We start from the raw sequence: 19,331 nt of genomic DNA on the forward strand, positions 1-19,331 counted from the left end.
AGATGTAGAAAACTTGTCACAGTATAATGAGCAAGTAAGTACAGTGCATATTGTCGTTGACCATTCCACAGTATATGCTGGTTTTAGCTCAGAGGTTTTAAGCCTCCATGACTATCATTTTACCTTATGTCATACCATTTTGTACACTTATACTTAAAACAAGGCATGATATTTTAGGCAATAGATTTTTTTTTTCATTTACCTTTTCAGTTGCATTCTTAGATTTTATTTTATGTAAACATGATTGCCAATCTGTGATAAGGTTTTCTCATAGCCATAGACAATTTTATTTATATAGAATGTTCTGCTACTTAATTTTTCAGAGCTCTTTCTCAGGACGATCAAGATGATACCCATTTAAAAATAGAGGATATCATTCAGATGGTAAGTTTATCTTGAAATTTAAACATAAATACTCCTATAGAAATATTGTGGTTTGAAGTCAGTAAAATGTAGCACAACTGCAACTTTATAACCCTGGACAGAAATACTGTTCTTGTATATAAGGAATGTACTTTTCATTTTAGAGAAAGTAAAAATTTGGAGGCGATGTCAAAGATGAACAGGTCAAATGTTTAGAATTCGGATTTAAATCACATGATTAAAAAAAAAAAGGGGAATTATATTAATATGTATGAAATGATAAGTACCTGCCATCTCAGCCACCATCAGAACCATAGCTGGCCTTGACTGACAGTGCCCTCCCTCCAAACTGTAGTCACCACCATCTCATAAGTGCGTTGCATTAATCTGAAGAAGAGTATGGGCAAGGAACTAGGTACAGAGCGATTATGCGGAAAGGAACACAGAATGCGGACTTTATTTAACCTGTGTGCATACTCATGACATGGTATGTGGCTGTTTTCCTGTGAGTTTCCAGCCCAGTGTTTACCCTTATGTTGTTAGCAATCTTTCTTAATTCTTATCTCTTTGTAGCAAAGAAGTTAATTACAACTCTGTGTTGAAAGTTCGTATGAAGTCCTTTAATACCCTGTGCTTTGAAATGTCCTTTGATGCAAAAAGAGATCATTAAGTGTCCTCTTTATTTCTGCAGTCAGATTGTCCAAAACCAGAGTGCTTTGAAACTTTGTCGGCAATGGAGCTTGCAGAGCAAATAACTCTTTTAGATCACGTAGTTTTCCGAAGCATACCCTATGAGTAAGTGTTCTCCTACGAGTGACTGAAGTGAGCGCGGTGGCTGAGCGCTGACTGGCAGTGCTAGGTACTACATTAATTCATGCTACTGACAAAAAGGTTTGCATACTTAACAGGATAATATCCTTCGGCTGTTTCTATTATTGACTCTGAGTCCCCTATAGTTTGATAGTGTTTTGAAAGCCTGAGTTCTTTGCTAAGAAAAAAAATCTGTGGTCTAAGGCTCTGGGCTAGTGAAGGGTAAATATAGTATGGAAGTGCTGAGTCTCCAGGGGGAGAGTGTCAGATCAGTTTCATTCATACAGCAGTTTAACATGGATATAACCACGTAAGCTGACAAGACCAATTTCAAATAGGGTCACAATACTGAAAAGTAGGATGGGGGGATTGGGGGAGGGGATTAAAAGAGTATTAAATCTGCTTTATAATATTTAATTGCTACAGACACCATTAAAAAATGGTATAGTGAAATGCTGGAATTAGTGGAAAGCTGTGTCAATTGGCTTCTAATAAAATGAGGTACACTTGAAATCCACTTAGGCTACAGTTACAGGCAGAGACTCTGTGCTGTGCTTATTAAGAGCATTTTTGTTTGTTTTTTTTTCTCTTTCTTCGATGACTAGAGAGTTTCTTGGGCAGGGCTGGATGAAAGTGGATAAAAATGAGAGGACACCATATATTATGAAAACTAGTCAACATTTTAATGATGTAAGTACTCTTAAATATAGATTTTTCTGGGAACTCGATTGACACTATGACCTCTGGAAAAAAAAATACCTTTTTTCTTACAATGTGATGTAACTTCTTATCTAGTAGTGACTGAATGTTAAGTCTTTTTGTGATTAAACTTTTAAATCAAAGCACATGAAGGTTCTAATTTTCAAGAACTGGTACTCAGCATTTCAATGGCAATTTGACAGAGTAGAACATTTTAAACTGTACTACAATGTTGCTTACAGAAGAAACTAAATTTTCCCCAGAGATTGAAAATATAACACTGAATCTAATTAACAAATGCTCCTTGTATCCCCAACCATATCTATGGTCTTTACCATTTTTCTTGAATTTTACTGAGAGACTTCCCAAACAGTTTTATTCCTGTTGGCTTGGAGATACTCCCTGTTGCATCTCTTGCCCTTTTTTCATGTCATCATTCCCCCCAACACACACACTTCCCTACAACACTGTTCTCAATTCACTTTCTCTGGTTTTGTTAAGAGCTGTAAGTTCTGTTGTGCATTAGATTTTTTCTGCCTTGTTCACTAAATAATTACATGTTGAAAGGAATTATATTTAAGTGTCCTAAATTTTTCCTCTTTGTTTGGTCAGATGAGTAACCTTGTTGCCTCCCAAATCATGAATTACGCTGATGTCAGCTCCCGGGCTAACTCAATTGAGAAGTGGGTAGCAGTAGCTGATATTTGTCGATGTTTGCATAATTATAATGGTGTGTTAGAAATCACATCAGCCTTGAACAGAAGTGCAATCTACAGACTTAAGAAAACTTGGAGTAAAGTATCCAAACAGGTAAGAAAGATAATGATTAAAAGTAGATTTCTTCTAGATTTCATTCACCAGTATGTTCAGAGAACAATGTGTTCAGACAGAATTCCTCCCATAAATATTTCTACTTTTATAATACTCTGACTATGTGCTGGAAGCACGGCGTAGTACTGATGTTTAATGTCAGGGTCTTTTGTGTGACATTTATCCTTTTTTTTTTTTCTATATCATTAATTAAATATCTGTGGGAACAAACTGATTTCAACAGAATCAGCAGGTGCCTAAGACTATGACTTGAGCCTGAAGTACTGAATTATTTGAGAAAACTAGATTTAGACATTTTCAGATACACATATCTAGGTGGTTGCTAGCTATAACTAAAGTCAGCTCAGGTGTCTAAGCTAGGGGCTGTATTTCCCTGTCTGTGCAGAAAGTCAATAGGAAGGCCAGCACTCCTCAAGGTGGTGAGTTTTTTACTACCCGGCAGAGACTGTAGACAACCAGCCTTCTTTCTCATTTAGTGTCCTAGTTTAGGTGCAGTGAATACCTCCCTTTAACCCTTACCGTGCTGCTGAGACTGTCACAGCATGTCTAAAGCTGGGAGAATGAATGCCAGTTACAAAAACAAGATGCAAAAAAAAGAGACTAGCCAGTATAGAGTATCCAGTCTTTTATGTTCTCTGTTTTAAATGGCTTGGAGAAATTGGTTGAATGATTTAAATAGCATTCTGCTCTTTCAGAAAAAGGTTAGTATTTTAGTATGGTGGAATTACAGAGCAAGTGAGTCGGTAGGACAGAGCCAGTCACTTTTAAGTTAGGCAGTATTTGCATACAGAGTTTACTCCAGTTGATTGGAAGATTTCAGGTTGCTCATTTTAAATCTGGCTAATTGACATGGAAAAGGTGGGCTTTTATCATTGCATTTCCTCCTCCATATGTTTCTGCAGCTTTTGCAAAGCACTAAAGCAGCCAAAGCAGTGAAATCCACTTAAAATACATTCTGACCATACTGCCTTCTCTAGTCGGCTTTTTCTCAACTGCTTTATAGTTGGTGCTACGTTTTTTTATTTAAAAAGAAGTTTAAAATAATTTCCATGCAAACTGTTATATAAGAGTTTACCCCCCAAAAGTTTTTATGTTTAGAATTTGTTTGATGTTTAAACTTCCCGGTTAAACTAAAAAAAACCCAACAGATCAATGGTATTGCAGTACTCCAGTACTTATTGGAAACCCAATCTGATTGTTTCATCAGCCTGCTATTTAGAAAAAAAAGAAAATGTCTCTTTCTGCCTAAAGCTTTCTCTTAATTGGAAATTCAGTTTCAAAAATTACAACTTTGTCATGATTCTCTATACTGTCTTAATTCTATAACATAAATAGACTGAAAAGCAAATTTATTTCACTTATGAAGTAACCAGGCTCTGATTGATGCCCACTGGAAGTAATTTGTGCAAGGTATATATTCAGTAATGTATTTTCAAATACATACTCAGGTTTTATCAGAAACTTTATCAAAACCAGCTTAGTGCATGCTGTAAGACATTAAACGTCCTTTACTGTCACATTTCAGTAAATGCAGCTGAGGATCCTCAGCAACATGTAAGATCAGCTCCTTAATATTCTTGTTTACACAGTAAACTGAATTGCTGACCATTACTTTAATGAATATGTGGTTTTTTCCTGAATTTGCAGGCTAATAATATTAGCATAGATACAGGTTCTGTGTATCACTCAAAGGAAAATCTTTAATGCTGCCTAATCTCCATTTTCAGAAGTGCGCTAGGTACTACAATAAAGCTAAATTCCTAATGCCTATGTTATTACTTTTGAAAATGGAGTGAAGATGCTAAGTGAATTACACCTTTTCTAAAATCTAATCCCAGTCATTTATGTGCAACAGCAGTGACATTTGTAATGCATTTTCTTTCTAGACAAAAGCTCTCATGGACAAGCTTCAGAAGACTGTATCATCTGAAGGAAGATTTAAAAACCTTAGAGAAATGCTCAAAAAGTATGCTTCCCTACACTGTACAATTGTGTTTTTTATAAGCAGTGGATAGTACACATTAAAGATTAATTGGCTTTGATTAAGCCTTAATATAATATTGGATAATATTTTTCCCTAATAACTTTTTACATTCTGGTTTTATTCTATTTGGTGTTATTGTTTTGCTGAATATCCTATGATTTAGCGCCCTGATAGATGAATATAGTATCTCCAGAGAATTACTGAAACAAATTAAACTATTAGTCTGTGTGAGCATTCCCTGTTGGGATTTTACTTACACGGATAAACTTTTTCAATAAATGTAAAGCCAGATTTATAAATAAAAGTTTGTATTCAAAAACAGGATTCCAAAGATTCCTTGTTCTAGATAAGAAGTCTAGGATTTAGGACTAAGCCTGAGTCACATCGAAGATCCGTTTACCTCTTTATCTTGTTTCTGACAGTGGCCAGTAGCTGATGAGAGGAACATAGTAACAGGACAAATGGACGGTGATATTTCCTGTCCTGTAGCCTCCCAGTCCCCTGTAGTCTTCCACTCTGGAAAGCAGCCTGCCTTTTTCGTACAGTAGTCCTTGAATATTTTTTTCTTTAATTGATTTGCCAGATTATGTTTGACCTTATGTGATTTTGGTATCCAAAATAACCCATGGCGAGGGTTCTACAGTTTATGTATTGACTCCAGCTGCATGCCTACAAAGCTTGTATTTTTGCAATTTATACTTCTGCAATTAGAAGTAGGACTGAGTGGTACAACCACTTTAAATGATCTTGAGAGAAACAGAGAATTGAACAGAGAATAATTCCGGGTACATTTCAAAATACATTTTTTCAATATATTCAATTATTAATTCAATAGTTCAAGTTAGTAAATTTTTACTTTAAAAATATTGTTGGGGACCTAATCACTTTTTAAAAAATGTTTTCACTCACAGTATATGAACAGGTACAAATAGAGCAGCTGTGGGTGCCCCATCCCTGGCAGGGCTCAAGGCCAGGCTGGACGGGGCTGGGAGCAGCCTGGGCTGGGGGGAGGGGGCCCTGCCCGGGGCAGGGGGGTGAGCTGGATGGACTTTAAGGTCACTTCTACCCCAAACTATTCTATGGTTCTATGATTCTAGGTACTCCTATGCACCTTTCAGTTAATGTTTGCTTGTCTGCATACAGCAGTCATCCCCATCATACAAAAAATACCCAGAATGAGGTGCAGTGCTAAGCGTTGTCAGCAATCTGCCTAAGTTAACAGTACAGCCATCACCCCGTGTTCTTTTTATGCCACAGCTTCAGAAAACCAAGTTTGCTACTATTCCTGCTGAGGCAAGAATCAGTGAGTGTGGAGCAGTGATTATTGCATTAGGGAAGGAACAACAATTATCCCATTCCTCCTGTCCCTGCAATAAAAGATATCCCTGTTCTCTAGGGTCTCTATTCCCAGTTTTCCAGATCATCTTTGCTACCTCTCTGTCTTTCTCTTCCTTCTTTTGTGTTCACTGTTGAGAAGGCCTGAATAGACTTTGAAAGAATGGTATACACATATGTATGCATACAGATACATACACATATGTGTATGTATAAATAGGTATAATTACATGCATGTGTATACATATGTATGTATATATATCTCCACACTCGTGCAGTGCATGCATGCACACACGTGCAAACATGTACCCTTGCTATGCTAGACTGCTCACATGACTGCGGAACATCAACCACTCCCATGCGCATTTTATCTTCTGTGTAAGATCTATTTCTGAGATTGCCTGTGAGCCAGGATTGAAATATGCTGGGAAGTGTTCTCTGATTCCAGAGTTTACCTGTCCTTCCTCTCACTCCATCACGTTACCATTCTGCCTTTTACTAAAGGTTATCAGCCGTTAATATTAGATATTGGACAGAATACATTGAATTTGTCACAGGCAGAGCAAATGCAACTCAAGTGAAGTCGGAGAAGCTATTTGTCTTAGAAATGAATGCAGCCTGTTGATTAGAAGTATGCTAAGTAATAAAGAATTTGTGTGAGTTATAAAAAAAATTAGTATGCGAATTTAGCTACAGGAAATTGTGCTGATTTCTTGTTTCACAGTTGTAACCCACCTGCTGTTCCCTACCTTGGAATGTACCTGACTGACCTGGCATTTATTGAAGAAGGAACACCAAACTTCACTGAGGAAGGCCTTGTCAATTTTTCCAAAATGAGAATGGTAATTTTCTGTTCCTTGTGTGATTCCCCAACAGGTGTTTAATTGTGTGCGTTAATTATTGCTTCAGTTATAACTCCTTTGAATTTAACTTCTAAGATGTACACGTGTATTGGCATCATGCAAGATAGGTAGCTATATGAAAGCAACTACTTGACTTCTATCACCACCTTCTGGTAAACTGAGTATTTTTACGGGGTGAATTTGCCTCCAATTTGTTCTCTGAGAAATGGCAGACAGAAAAAAAAAGCCATCCAAAGCTCATGAAGGAGCAACAAACAGCTTTTTGAAATAACCAAAATTAAAGGGATGTTTTGATTCAGCAGAAAGCAGTAATCACAATCTTCATATGTGCTAGGATCTATCTAAAAAGCATTTTAAAGGTGATTTCTCGCCGACTACCATGTAATGTTTTGTAACAACTCCTCAGAGGAAAGCATGGAAATTTCTCTTCTAATCTAAGCTTAATGCCCTTCTGATGGCTACACGTTGCAGCAGTCACTCAAGGCAAAGAAAGAGAGGTTATCAGTATAGGGAGAGGAGAGACAAGGTGCTTCACTGGAGACTGACTGAACAATAAATGGTTAATTTTGGGAAATTAAATCCTCGGAAGCTTTAGGAGATCACCTCTGCCCTTCTCTTCTCTCCTCCCAGGATAAACTGTGTAATTTCATGCAAAATTCTTGCCTTATGTGGCTTAGCTGAAGTCAAAATGCATTTGTACTTACTCATATACATGTATTTTTTTTAAAGATCTCACATATTATCAGGGAAATACGACAGTTCCAGCAGACCTCCTACCGCATAGAGCATCAGCAGAAGGTAAGGTTCTTCTTAGGCATTGTTACCTACTAATGAAATCAAAGCTGTGTTGGCAATTAGCTATATGATACAGCTGTTGTGGGAGGCTAAAACCAATGTATTCAGCTCACATGCACACAGAGGAGAGGACAGACAGCAATACGGACAGGTACTCTGGGGCTGTAACACCCTCACCCTGGCAGAAACTCCATCGACATTGTATATAAAAGCAATTTTTTTCCTCTTTCTCAGGAAGCTGTCTTCGTGGGTCTGGGGTATGAGGAAAGGGGTTCAAAGGGAAATGTGTTCTCCCTGCCTAGCTGAAAGTGTAATTCCCCAGGGAATCCCAGAATCCCAGGATTAGGGGACAAGGGATGGCCCAAGCATCTACTGATGCTGTGTGCATCCTGCAGTTCTTTTCCTCTTGTCCCTCATGGGAGTGATGAAAATTTTCCCAAAGCCGGTCTTTGCTTTCAGAGAAGATTTCATCTCAGACTCCAGAAGAGCAACACGGGCTTAGGTAACCTGGCTAAGGATTTGCCCATTCCTAAGAGGCGGCACTTAATTCCTACAGCGCTGCTGGTGCACCATTAAAACAAGTTGTTGTTTTGTAAGAACATAACATGAGGGATCTCAGGATCCAAAGTGGGCTGAAGCAGAAAAGGAAAGCAGAGAAATTTGTGTGGAAGTAACATACAGTCTGTTCATCTGTGTTTTCTCCATTCCAGGTCACTCACTACTTACTTGACAAGACACTCATCATAGATGAAGATACCTTGTACGAGCTTTCCCTGAAGATTGAACCCAGACTCCCCGCCTGAAGAGCCAGCTTTGCCTCAGAGTCTACAGAAGGCTTTAGTACAATGAACAAAATCCTGCATGCCATGTTCTAAAGACAGCAAGGGAAATACTGTGAAGAACACAAAGCTCTCTTTTCCAGTAAGAGATACAGAGCCTCAAGGATTTCCCTCTCAGGCAATGAAAACGAGCATTGAAGGTGGAAGACTAAAGATGCTTCCTACCTGGATTAAGTGATTGCTGCTTTGCAAAGATAATGTTTTGCAGTACAGAGCATGCATTTAATGGAAAATAGGAGACTTTCCTGTGAATGGGTGCTCATTGTAGCCATCTCATGTGACAAATTGAGAGTACACATTTAAATGGTGGTAATATATTCAGGTATATTAAGATAAATGAGCAAAATGAGATGGCTGTGATGTCGTCTGGGTTGATGTCTAACTATGCGTTCACTGAGGCAGTAATGTTAGTAGTGTCCTCATACTCTGTTAACTTCATTGAAAAAACAGGATCTTAACAGTCATCTACTATCCTGGAGTGACATTAAGGTAACATTTAGTATCTTCAGATCTGCAGTTGTTCAGAATACTTGTTATACATTTAATGCTACCCTTTATAATATGTTACCTGCTTTAAACGTCTTGTCAGCCTTTTCTAAGGTGACTGATTTTACCTGTAAATGAATTGTAACTATTTTTTCATTAACATACAATGAGAGTATTTAGAGCATGGAGAGCAAATGAGCTAGTTGAATAGCTGTAAATAGTTGCCAGCCTTGCAAGCTTCGTCTGGGAAGTACAAGGTTAGGAGCTAGACCTCAGACTCGAGAAATCCAGATGTGCAGTGAACGGGGTCGTTAGTCATGTTGCACACAGCCCTGGAAGAGGCACTTTATTTTTCTGCACCTCCTGCAGCTTCTCTGACAAGTCAGGCTACGGAGCACTTTCTGGACGCACTGTGGAGAGAAACACGTCTGGTCTGGCAGTGGGCAGTGATCAGTGATGAACACTAGGAGTTGGAGTGACAGTTCCATTTTGTGTGGAATCAGTGGTTTGAAAAACATCTATTTTTTTGTTCAGCCATTCAGCACTGACTTAACTGTAAAATTGTTCACAAGTGGCAAACTTTGAATGCCAGAAAACACAAACTGTATATTTTTATCTGAGCTAGTAATTATCACTTGCATATGGGCATATGTTTAAGAAAATGTGCTATGTGTAAATGTTTTCAAAACCTATGCTTTTGTGACATACCAGGTAGATAGATGTCATTTCTACAGCTAGTTGCTACTTCCTGAATTTTCCTGGTCAAGGGTGGCCTGCTGTAGCTGCATGGAAAGTGAGCTCAAATGCATGCTGTGAAGTGCATCATAGTATAAAACGCAGGTATTAGCACTGTTGAAAAAAATTGGCTGGAAAAGTGTCCTTACTTTTCCAATGATACTCAGCCAGTTGAAGAAATAGGGCTATATCACTGTATACCTCCCTTAAGTCCTCTCAGGGAGATAGATGTTTAAAACAGATTGTGACCTAGGCCTATTTGATCTGACATTTGTTACCACAGTCATGATGCTTCTTAACGATGGTGATGAAAAACGGATCTGCCTGGCTTGTGGTTTTTGTCTTTATTTGCACTTTAATTATATTGCTGGCCCAGCCCAGAGCTGCACAATAAATTCCATTCGTTCTGTCTGAGTGTAATTGCTAGCATCTATAAATGTACCTTAGCAACTGTAAATTTCATTAAGGTTCTTCACCACAAGGACCATCTCTTTGTAAATAACTGCATGAGGAAACATCACAGATACTGGAAAATTCCTTGATTAGAAAAGCAGACAGCAACAGAAAAGGAAATTCCAGAAACATTTTAAATAGTTCTGGTTAACGATTGCTGTAGAAATGAACATGGAAAATGTTACTTACAGAAGCTTTTTACTGTCAAAAATGTGCTTGTTCTTTTCACTAATGACTGACAAGAAGCCGATTGCATCCTGATGCATGATACAAAAGAAAAAAAAGCATGGTTTAATGTGGACCACGAAACCAGCTTACTGTGTCTTTTCTATACAGAAGCAGTAGTAATTGCTTATGCTTATGAAACTGTGGTTTCATAAAACACTTTGAAGTAATAAAGAAACAGGGAAAAAAGTGGTCCAAAAAGTGGTTTCTTAACTTGGTTTTACTGTTTCTCTGTTAAGAAAATGTGTAACAACTGTCAGTGTCAATTGACATCTGTTGTATGCTACTAACTGCTGCTTTATCTGCCTGTACCCTATTTTACCAAACTTCCTTGATGTTCTTAGGGTTACCGGGTACAATTCTTCATCTTACTCTTTTCACAGTTTGTTGTTTTGTACTTTGTGTGTGTATATTGGTTCTTCAGAGTTAAAAAAAATTCAATGCATTTTAACGCTTGCAATATGCAGGGGTAGTGCTGTGCTCGTGCTACAGTATTACATATGAACAGAGAGGAAGGCAAAGGATTACACATGGTTTTTTTCAAAGGTGCTGAGCATCTCTATCTTTAAATCAGTAGACAATGTGATAGTTCAGCCCCTCTGGAGAAGCATATACTATTTATATGCCAAAAGTTACCTCTTGGGTCAGTGGCACAATTTATATTAGAATCACTAGAGTAACTAGACACTCGATTTGTGCTCAGAGTAACATAAAAAAAAAAAAAAAAAAAAAAAAAAGGGTTGCGGTCGTAGTAATGTTTGATTTGCTGCTGACTGAGATTAACGTTTTTGGTTGGGGATACAATGCATTCATTAAAATACAGGAGGTGACCGCTCAAAGAACTGAGCATGCATTTTGCTATCTGTGGCACTAGCCAGTGTTGCAACCCTAACCAAAGCTGGAAACAGCTGTTCTGCAGAAATCCTACACGGCGAGCGTAGAGCAGTGTGTCTGCCCCGCAGTCGGGTTGTGTACTTCACGTGTAAGTGGCCCGAGTGCCTCTGCTACAGTACTGCCGCAGTGTTTGAGCTATGGCAATAGTTAGTAGGCAGCAGCAACCTGCTTTATGTGAGGCTTTGCCTAGTACATCTGTATAACCAGCTAGTGCAGTGGTCTCCCTGTACAGCGTGCAGGGATTGTGGAGCTCCTTGCTACCAGCTTCTCTGTGCCACTCCACCACAGCCATGTAATAGATAGAGATAGAAATCCCAGTCATAAAACACCCACTGTTTACCTATGGTGTTTTAGGGAGGATGTCTCCAAGTGAGGACTTTGTCACTTGGATCTCGCTGTCATTTAGAGTCTTGTCCATTACAGCTTTTATGCCGTGGAAGCAGAGCTGACTTGCTTTTCTGCAGCTGGAGCTGAAAAAGCCCAGCTGATTCAGGATTCATGAGAAAGAGAAGGGCTGAAGCGCCTATCTACTTGCCTTTCTTAGCTCTTCGGTCCTGCTGCGCCAGCCAGATGCAACAGCAGTTCTCACACTGGAGGGGCTGCTCCCTTCGGCACTCCCCGGACAAAACCGCCTCTTGGTGCACGGGCTGGCTAGCCACAATGGGGATAGCATATTTCACCCACTGGTTCAGCAGTGGGCACACTTGCCAGCAAAGTCCGAGGGGAGTTTTGCAGTATTTTTTTATTGCATCAGTAGCAGCCTGGATTCAGCCCATAGTTATCTGGGAACCTGGGCAGCAGCACAGACACGTCCCCTTCCATGTGACAGCACTTGTGACGCGCTGATACAGGGTTAGAGTTGCCTTCACCCCAGCCTTCACGCTCCCCCGTTCCTCTCCTTCCCCCGCTAAATTCACCAGTATTGTTAGTGGACTGAGCCTGTGATTAGTCATCATGTGGAAGAAAACACAGATCCGTTGAATTTACAGTGGCCGTAGCTGTATATTCTGTCCCTTTCTTTCAGCTAGTCCTGTCAGACACAAACGCGTAGCTGAATAGTCAGAGATGATTCTGGGACTGATCACCCTTACTGAAAAGTAAGGAAGAGGTCTCTGCTCTTTCTGTTTTCCTAGTTCTTAATTCTTATTATTGTTCTGTAGGATAAAAAGGAACTTTGCTATTTGAAGTATTTATTAACTTTAATCATGTTGATTTTTATTTCAGGACATGTTCATTATCCCAAATCTTCCTTCATCATTATTTATTTTAAGGGTTTTACAAAACATTGTTCTGTTTGTATAGATATTCAGTCTTTCCTCCTTTCACTCGTATCAGTAACGTTAAACTGAGAGATATTATTTAAAATTCTCACCGATAGAGACATTTTTACCCACGCATAATTGTTATTCATTAAGGGCAAAATCCTTCAGACCTCATTCTGATAATACCTTAGGCTTCACCGAGAGCTTTTCGTAAGTAAGCATTTGGGGATCTGGCTCTCAGCTATTTGCCTGTTACAGTTTATGCCTCCAAAGGTCAAATGTCTCTGTGTAGGATGCTTTGTGTCCAATATGCTGCTCAACTATGGTTGTTTTGTTGTACCTTTACTTTTAAAATAGTCTCTGAAGTTTTGTTCTTTAGGAGAATAGATGTATGTTTATTTAAGAGATGTACCTATAACATGTTACTTAGTGCACAATCCAGGTGTATTTGCATGTATTGTAACTTATCTTTTGACCTGAGGTTATTGCTTTGTATTGTTAGTAATGCATATCAGGCAGGGTGTTGTGCCTGTATGCTAATTAAATATTCTTTTTTCCTGGAGTTTCGAGAGTCCTTACCGGTGTCTGTTTATTTTTTTACCCCTAATGGTGAATAATTAAATCTACTCCTTAATTACTGAGTCTTTTAGAGAAACATGGGAGGGGAAGGGACAAGCCAGTAATAAAAAGGGCAAAAACTGGAGACAATTCCGCATCTCTATGGAGAACAAATGGTTTGAATTACTGCATTTTACTCTTGCAGCTGCTGTGGGCATCGTTGGGGATAATGCTGATTTCAACTTGGAACAGAATTAATCCTACTTCATCACAGAAATTCTGGTCCACAGTGAAGTGTACAGCACAAATAACTAACTTAAGACATGTAACAGCTTAAACAAGCAGCCACGCAGCTCATTCTTCAGCTGAGGAAAGCCTCTCCTCTTCCATACCTCCGTTCCACTTATAGGAAGTTACAGGTAAAGGTGGCGTTTAAATATCATTTCAGAAGATGTTTAAGGACTCCCCATTTCAATAGACTATTTCTTTAAGCAAAAGGCAGTTAATTATATAAACAGACAGTAAATAACATTGTCCCTAACTTCTTTGTCCGGTTGTTCTGCATTTGGACTTTTGTCTAAACGTACCTTGGCTGGTGTCGTACCCTGGATGTAAAGAAACAGTATAGCCACATTTTATACCCAAGTAAACACAGAAAACATCTTAGGTTTCTAGGTATGGTATGTCCCTCTCTTGCAATAGGAAAACAAGTCACATGAGGATAAAATAACTTTCAAATTCGGGCAAAATAGTTGATAGAGTGTAAGACTACAAAGCCAGGTGTCCAGCTTCTGTCGTATACTAATCAATGTTCACCGCTTTACTTTGTTGAACTGGGTGATTTCTATCTTTAAGGTAGAAAAATGCCTATTTATTTCAAGAACTAATACATTTTAAGTAACTAAAGAGTAATGGCACATCAGGTCTGAGTAAGATGGAGATAAAGCAAGTGATGTATTTGTACCAGCATCTATTCGATACTCTGTGACCTTGCAGTCACATTTTCTGCCATCTTTTTACATTTTTGGTGTTTCACATAAAAACAAATTGACTGAGAGCGCAACTTCCTCTTGAATTTGTCAGATATTTTCAGTGCAAGGAAAAAAAATCAAAGCACTTGCCAAACAGCTCTGTTTGAAAGTACTGCAGGATAGTTTTAATTTCAAGTTGTTTTCCCCACACTTTAAACCATTTCTTTAACCTTATGTCAAAGATTTGGCTGGGTTTTGGCCATGATCATAGTAGAATCACAGAATGGTTCGAGTTGGAAGGGACATTTAAAGACCATCCAGCCCATCCCCTGCTACAGGCAGGGACACCCCCTCCCCCCAGCCCAGGCTGCCCCCAGCCCCGTCCAGCCTGGCCTTGAGCCCCCCCAGGGACGGGGCACCCACAGCTGCTCTGGGCAGCCTGGGCCATCTCACCACCCTCACCGTACAGAATTCCTTCCCAGTATCTTACCTAAACCCACCCTCTTCCAGTCTCAAACCGTCGCCCCTCGTCCTGTCACTACAGGCCCTGGTAAAACATCTCTCTCCACCTTTCTCGTAAGCCCCCTTTATGGATCAGGAGCCCACCAGAAGGTCTCCCCGGAGCCTTCTCTTCCCCAGGCCGGACAAGCCCAGCCCTCCCAGCCTGTCCTGACGGGAGAGGTGCTCCAGCCCCCTGACCATCTTCGTGGCCCGGCTCTGGACCCGCTCCAGCAGGTCCGTGTCTGTCCTGTGCCGAGGGCACCGGGGCTGGGCGCAGCGCTGCCGGGGGGTCTCACCACAGCGGAGCAGAGGGGCAGAGCCCCCTCCTCTGACCTGCTAGTCCCACTGCTGGCGATGCAGCCCAGGGTATGGCTGACTCTGCGCTGCAAGGGCACATTGCCAGCTCATGTCTAATTTTGTGTCCCCCTGCATCCCAAAGCCCTTCTCTGCAGGGCTGCTCTCAATTGATTTAACCATGAGTCTGAACTAATATCAGGTATTATGCAGGACCTGGCACTTGGCTTGGTTGAACTTGATGAGGCTCACATGGGCTCACTCCTCCAGCCTGCCCAGGTCCCTCTGGATGGCATCCCTTCCCTCCAGTGAGTCAGCTGCACCACACAGCCTGGTGTCAGCTGCAGACTTGCTGAGGGTGCGCTCGATCCCACTATGTCATTAATTAAGCTATTAAATAGTACTGGTCCTAATATGGACCCTTGAGGGACACCACTGATTTCCACTTGGACATTGAGCCATTGACTGTAACTCTTCAGGCGCCACCATCCAACCGGTTCCTTATCCATCCAACAGTCCATCTATCAAATCTGTATCTCTCCAATTCAGAGAGAAGTATGTTGTGGAGGACCACGTCAAAGGCCTTACATGGGCCCAGATAGATGACATCCGTAGCTCTTCCCTTGTCCACTGATGCATTCATTCAATAGTAGAAGACCACTAGGTTAGTCAGCCATGATTTGCCATGCTGTCTGTCTCTCCTCAGCTCCCTGCCTTCTATATGTTTTGACCTGTCTTCCAGGCGGATCTGCACAATGATCTTACCAGGCACAGTAAGATCATGGATTATTCTTTAAGAAGTATTTAGCAGGGGGGTGTCTGTTTTCTACTTTTTAGTATGTTGCAAGAAAACAACTAAATAGCTGTAAAATTATGGACTCACTGAAATGATCAAACCACCAAGGAAATCTGACAGCACACAACCCTTTTTAATCTTAACCGGGAAAAAAGGGAGGAGGCTAGCTGGGACCAGCTGTTCAAAATCCTCAGCTCTGTGAAGAAAAAAATGAAATTGGTCTTGACTGTGCAAAGGGAATGAATGAGAATTGTGAAGACTGAACTGTGCCTTGAAAGTTATATTCTAATGTTCTGGCCCTGTCTGTGTATAGCCTCGAAGAAGTAACATTTGAGAAGAGCAGATTTTTGCTTTAAATTTTCAGTTTTGAAGAGGACTGAAAAAATCACTGGTGTTCATTCCAACTCCCTGGCAGCTGGAACAACCCTGTACATGTGGGTTGGTTAGTGTAGTAGCAGAAGCCATTTAAAATGTGTTTTCCTAGAGTAGCAACTCCACTGTGTAAGCCTCTTTGAGTCAGACACCACCCTACCACACTAATGCTTATGGTGTCCGTAGGCCTAAAAGATGGGTCAGAAACGGCAACAACTGCTAAAAGCTTGTGTTCTCTCCTGATGCGCTTCCTAGAAGACCTTAATTTATATAGATTGGACACAATACATATAAATCATGTCTAGTTCCTAGAGTGTTTCACATAAATTAAAAGTAGTAACTTTTCCAGCCAGAGAAGACACAAAGTCTCATCAATGCTTTCTATTCCACCCTAAATCTAAATATTTTATTTATTCCATTTAATCTGCTGTTAAAATTTCATTTCCAATGACTGAGCCTTGTGAAAAAGAGCAGCTTTTTTCCTTCTCTAACCATGCCTGCTGGAGTTTCCATGACAAAAAATGCTTGATCAGCATGGTGGAAAGATGGAAGGTGGCCAGAGTTCAGTGTATCTGTGTGTTTGTTGCCTGTGTTTCTCTAGTTAATATTCTTCTGAATTCCCTGATAATCACAATCTCAGAACTGATTAATTTTGCCATTTTGGTACCCTTGAGAAAAAACAGCATTTCTGTGAGATACAGATACTCTTTTTCATTTTTTAAATGAGACAACACTTTGCAAAAATGTCAAGCAATAGCAAATTTTCAAAGGGCTGAAATTGTCTGAAACAGAATTGTTGACTTTTTCACACACCATGATCTACACGAGGTAATTCCTATTTTCAGTCTTAACTCTCTAATTAAAAACATATGCATTGAGATACCATCCAAAGCAGTCTGCAGGACAGCTGGCAAAAATAGTCTTATCACTTTTTAGGCAATTTTGCTGAAGGTCATATGATTCTGTTTTAAGGATTTTGGATATTCCTGCTTTTCCAAAGGGCCAACTCCATTTCTAGGAAAACCTTTTCTCCTCCCTTTGGCCAGAAAACACACTGCTAATTACAGAGAACCTTTCCTATAGTATGTGGTGGATGTCCTGTGAAGAGCAACTTCAATAACTTAAAATAACGGGTTATTTTTAACAGGTTGGTTGGATCTAGTTGAGCTCTCCATTTAGTAGACACAAACTAGCATCTCAAAGCGCCTTTCTTCGGGGTAATCACAACCACAGGAGGTCTGTTCTGTGCCTACTTGTGCGCTTGGTCATGGGTAATTTGTGCCCATGCTTAGCACCAAGTACTTGCTTAAATTCCATGAACTTCAGTGGGATGTTAATGGTTGAACACCACCTCAAAATGGAATTTTCTTCCAGTTTGAGACCTCCGTGAATGCATATACTCTACCTAAGTGGATATTGAACATTCACAGTCACAGTGAAATCTCAGTAAGAGGTCTGGTAACCATTTGGTAAACAGTTATATTTATTCCCAAGATGGTATGCTTCACTACATTATTCTGTCTTTAGGAATCTTAAGAATTAAAGATCCGTTGGACTTGAAAACCAGTGATTGACATTGCACCAGGGGCAAGACAACTGCCAGCTTATAAGGACATTGCGTGTTTGGCAGCTCTTTGCAGCTGTACAATAGCAGAGCTCTGCTCCAGCAGCAGGAGGGTTGGTGATTAGTGTCCTGGCAGGCTCTTCAGAACAAACATGGCATCTTCTAATTCCTAATTTGATACGTATTCTAAGTAAGAATAACTAGGCTTATAATTTATGTCCTGATCCCTTTGATTGCTAATAAATTATTTCCCACATATGGAAATCTGACTTTATAGACATTTTCTTTGACAGAAATGTGCTAATCAGAAAGGCCTTCCCGTAAAACAAAATTACCTTCATTTGCTCTGTATACGTAACTCCTCTGCTTAGCAGCTCCCAGAACAAACTCCAATGGGGCACAAATTGTTGCTGAATTTCAGATGAACTCCCTGTGCAGGGACAGAAGGCATTAATATGGATAGCAACTGAATTAACTCTCAGCTACTGCTATTTACCCAGCACAAGCAATGAAACCAAGACAGCATTTTAATTGGGAGACTTCACATAAATATTTAGGTTACATAGTGATGTGAACGGGGCATTATGTAGCATCCCAATTGTTTCTGTAACCGAGTTCCTCACAAAGCAGATCAAAGAACAGTAGCAATACCAAACTATTTTTTAAGTATTAACGGTATGTTCTTCAGAAATCATAAAGGAACTTGCTAACACTCTTTGCCAGGTGTTTGTGGTGTTAGCTAGCAGGCTGAGCTTTGTTTGCAAGGCACCTCCGTCCATGGCACCACCTACTTCGAGGTGAAGGTCTTTGACTGTTCAAGGGCTTTATGAAAAAGGCTGCCTTTAGTCACAAGTTTAAAAACGAGGTTTGTTTTAAACTTGTGACAGAGGGATGACAATGGCCACCACCGAAGTGTCAGTACGCAAAGCCCTGCATTAAATGCAGGCTGGGGGGGTTACAGCAGGAGGAAAAGATGTGACACAGCCACAAAGAAGCTTTTGCTGAGTTTGAAAGGAAAAGCTGGTTTCTGTTTACTTTGCCAGTTCCTGCACAGGGGTGGATTTGTTATGCTCGTATGTCTGTACTCATGTTACCTCAAGAGATCCTCAGCTGGATTATTTTTTATTTTTTTCAATCGATACCAGAAGCATGGTGTTGCGTTGATAAAAAGCAGGTGTGGTAGAGAGGGGGTGTTTCAAATACTCGGTAGTCCAGATGCATTGATCTGGAGTGGCTGTTTTGTTTTTAATTACGGTGGGCATGCATGGCTCTCATTAACCCAAACAAGTCATGACATTTTGGGGGAGAGATGCCTGTGTTTTGTGACATTTCAAAAATCTGAGATCTGGGTTTAGGAGATTGCTGTGTAAGGAACTGTTTATTCAAATTGCTATTCAAGCAATAGTCAACGTACAAAGGAACAAGTATTTTAAATACTTGGATTTTCAAAAGCTGCACAGAACTGGCCTCTGTGTTCCTGTCAGCCTTGATAAATGTTCAGATTCAGTGGGAGCAGAGCCACATTGAAGAAAATGACTATTCTCCTTTGCTTTCCGAACCATCCTGTGTTCTTTCTTCCCCCACTTTACCACTATGTAGCGATAGTAATTTTAAATGCGAGGCTTCAGATACTGTTCTTTTTACATTTCACATTTCTGGACCCCTCTGCCTTACAAAGAGTTAAGACCTGACGTTGTGAAT

At 40.1% G+C, this 19,331-nt stretch overlaps 1 protein-coding gene across 2 annotated transcripts in view; it reads left to right on the top strand.

Annotated features, from left to right (window-relative positions):
* The window catches only part of RASGRF2 (Ras protein specific guanine nucleotide releasing factor 2), a 131,736-nt gene extending 118,600 nt beyond the window's left edge, over positions 1-13,136 (top strand). For both annotated transcript variants that reach the window (XM_037374318.1, XM_037374319.1), the window contains exons 20-27: positions 324-384; positions 1,055-1,158; positions 1,779-1,863; positions 2,485-2,682; positions 4,590-4,669; positions 6,747-6,864; positions 7,615-7,683; positions 8,391-13,136. In XM_037374318.1, coding sequence (XP_037230215.1) covers positions 324-384; positions 1,055-1,158; positions 1,779-1,863; positions 2,485-2,682; positions 4,590-4,669; positions 6,747-6,864; positions 7,615-7,683; positions 8,391-8,483 — 808 coding nt within the window. In that variant the 3' untranslated portion in view covers positions 8,484-13,136. The remainder of the gene's footprint in view (positions 1-323; positions 385-1,054; positions 1,159-1,778; positions 1,864-2,484; positions 2,683-4,589; positions 4,670-6,746; positions 6,865-7,614; positions 7,684-8,390) is intronic.
* Positions 13,137-19,331: the final 6,195 nt, after the last annotated feature.

This window comes from Falco rusticolus, chromosome Z (assembly GCF_015220075.1).
Source record: "Falco rusticolus isolate bFalRus1 chromosome Z, bFalRus1.pri, whole genome shotgun sequence".
NCBI classification, from domain to species: Eukaryota; Metazoa; Chordata; class Aves; order Falconiformes; family Falconidae; genus Falco; species Falco rusticolus.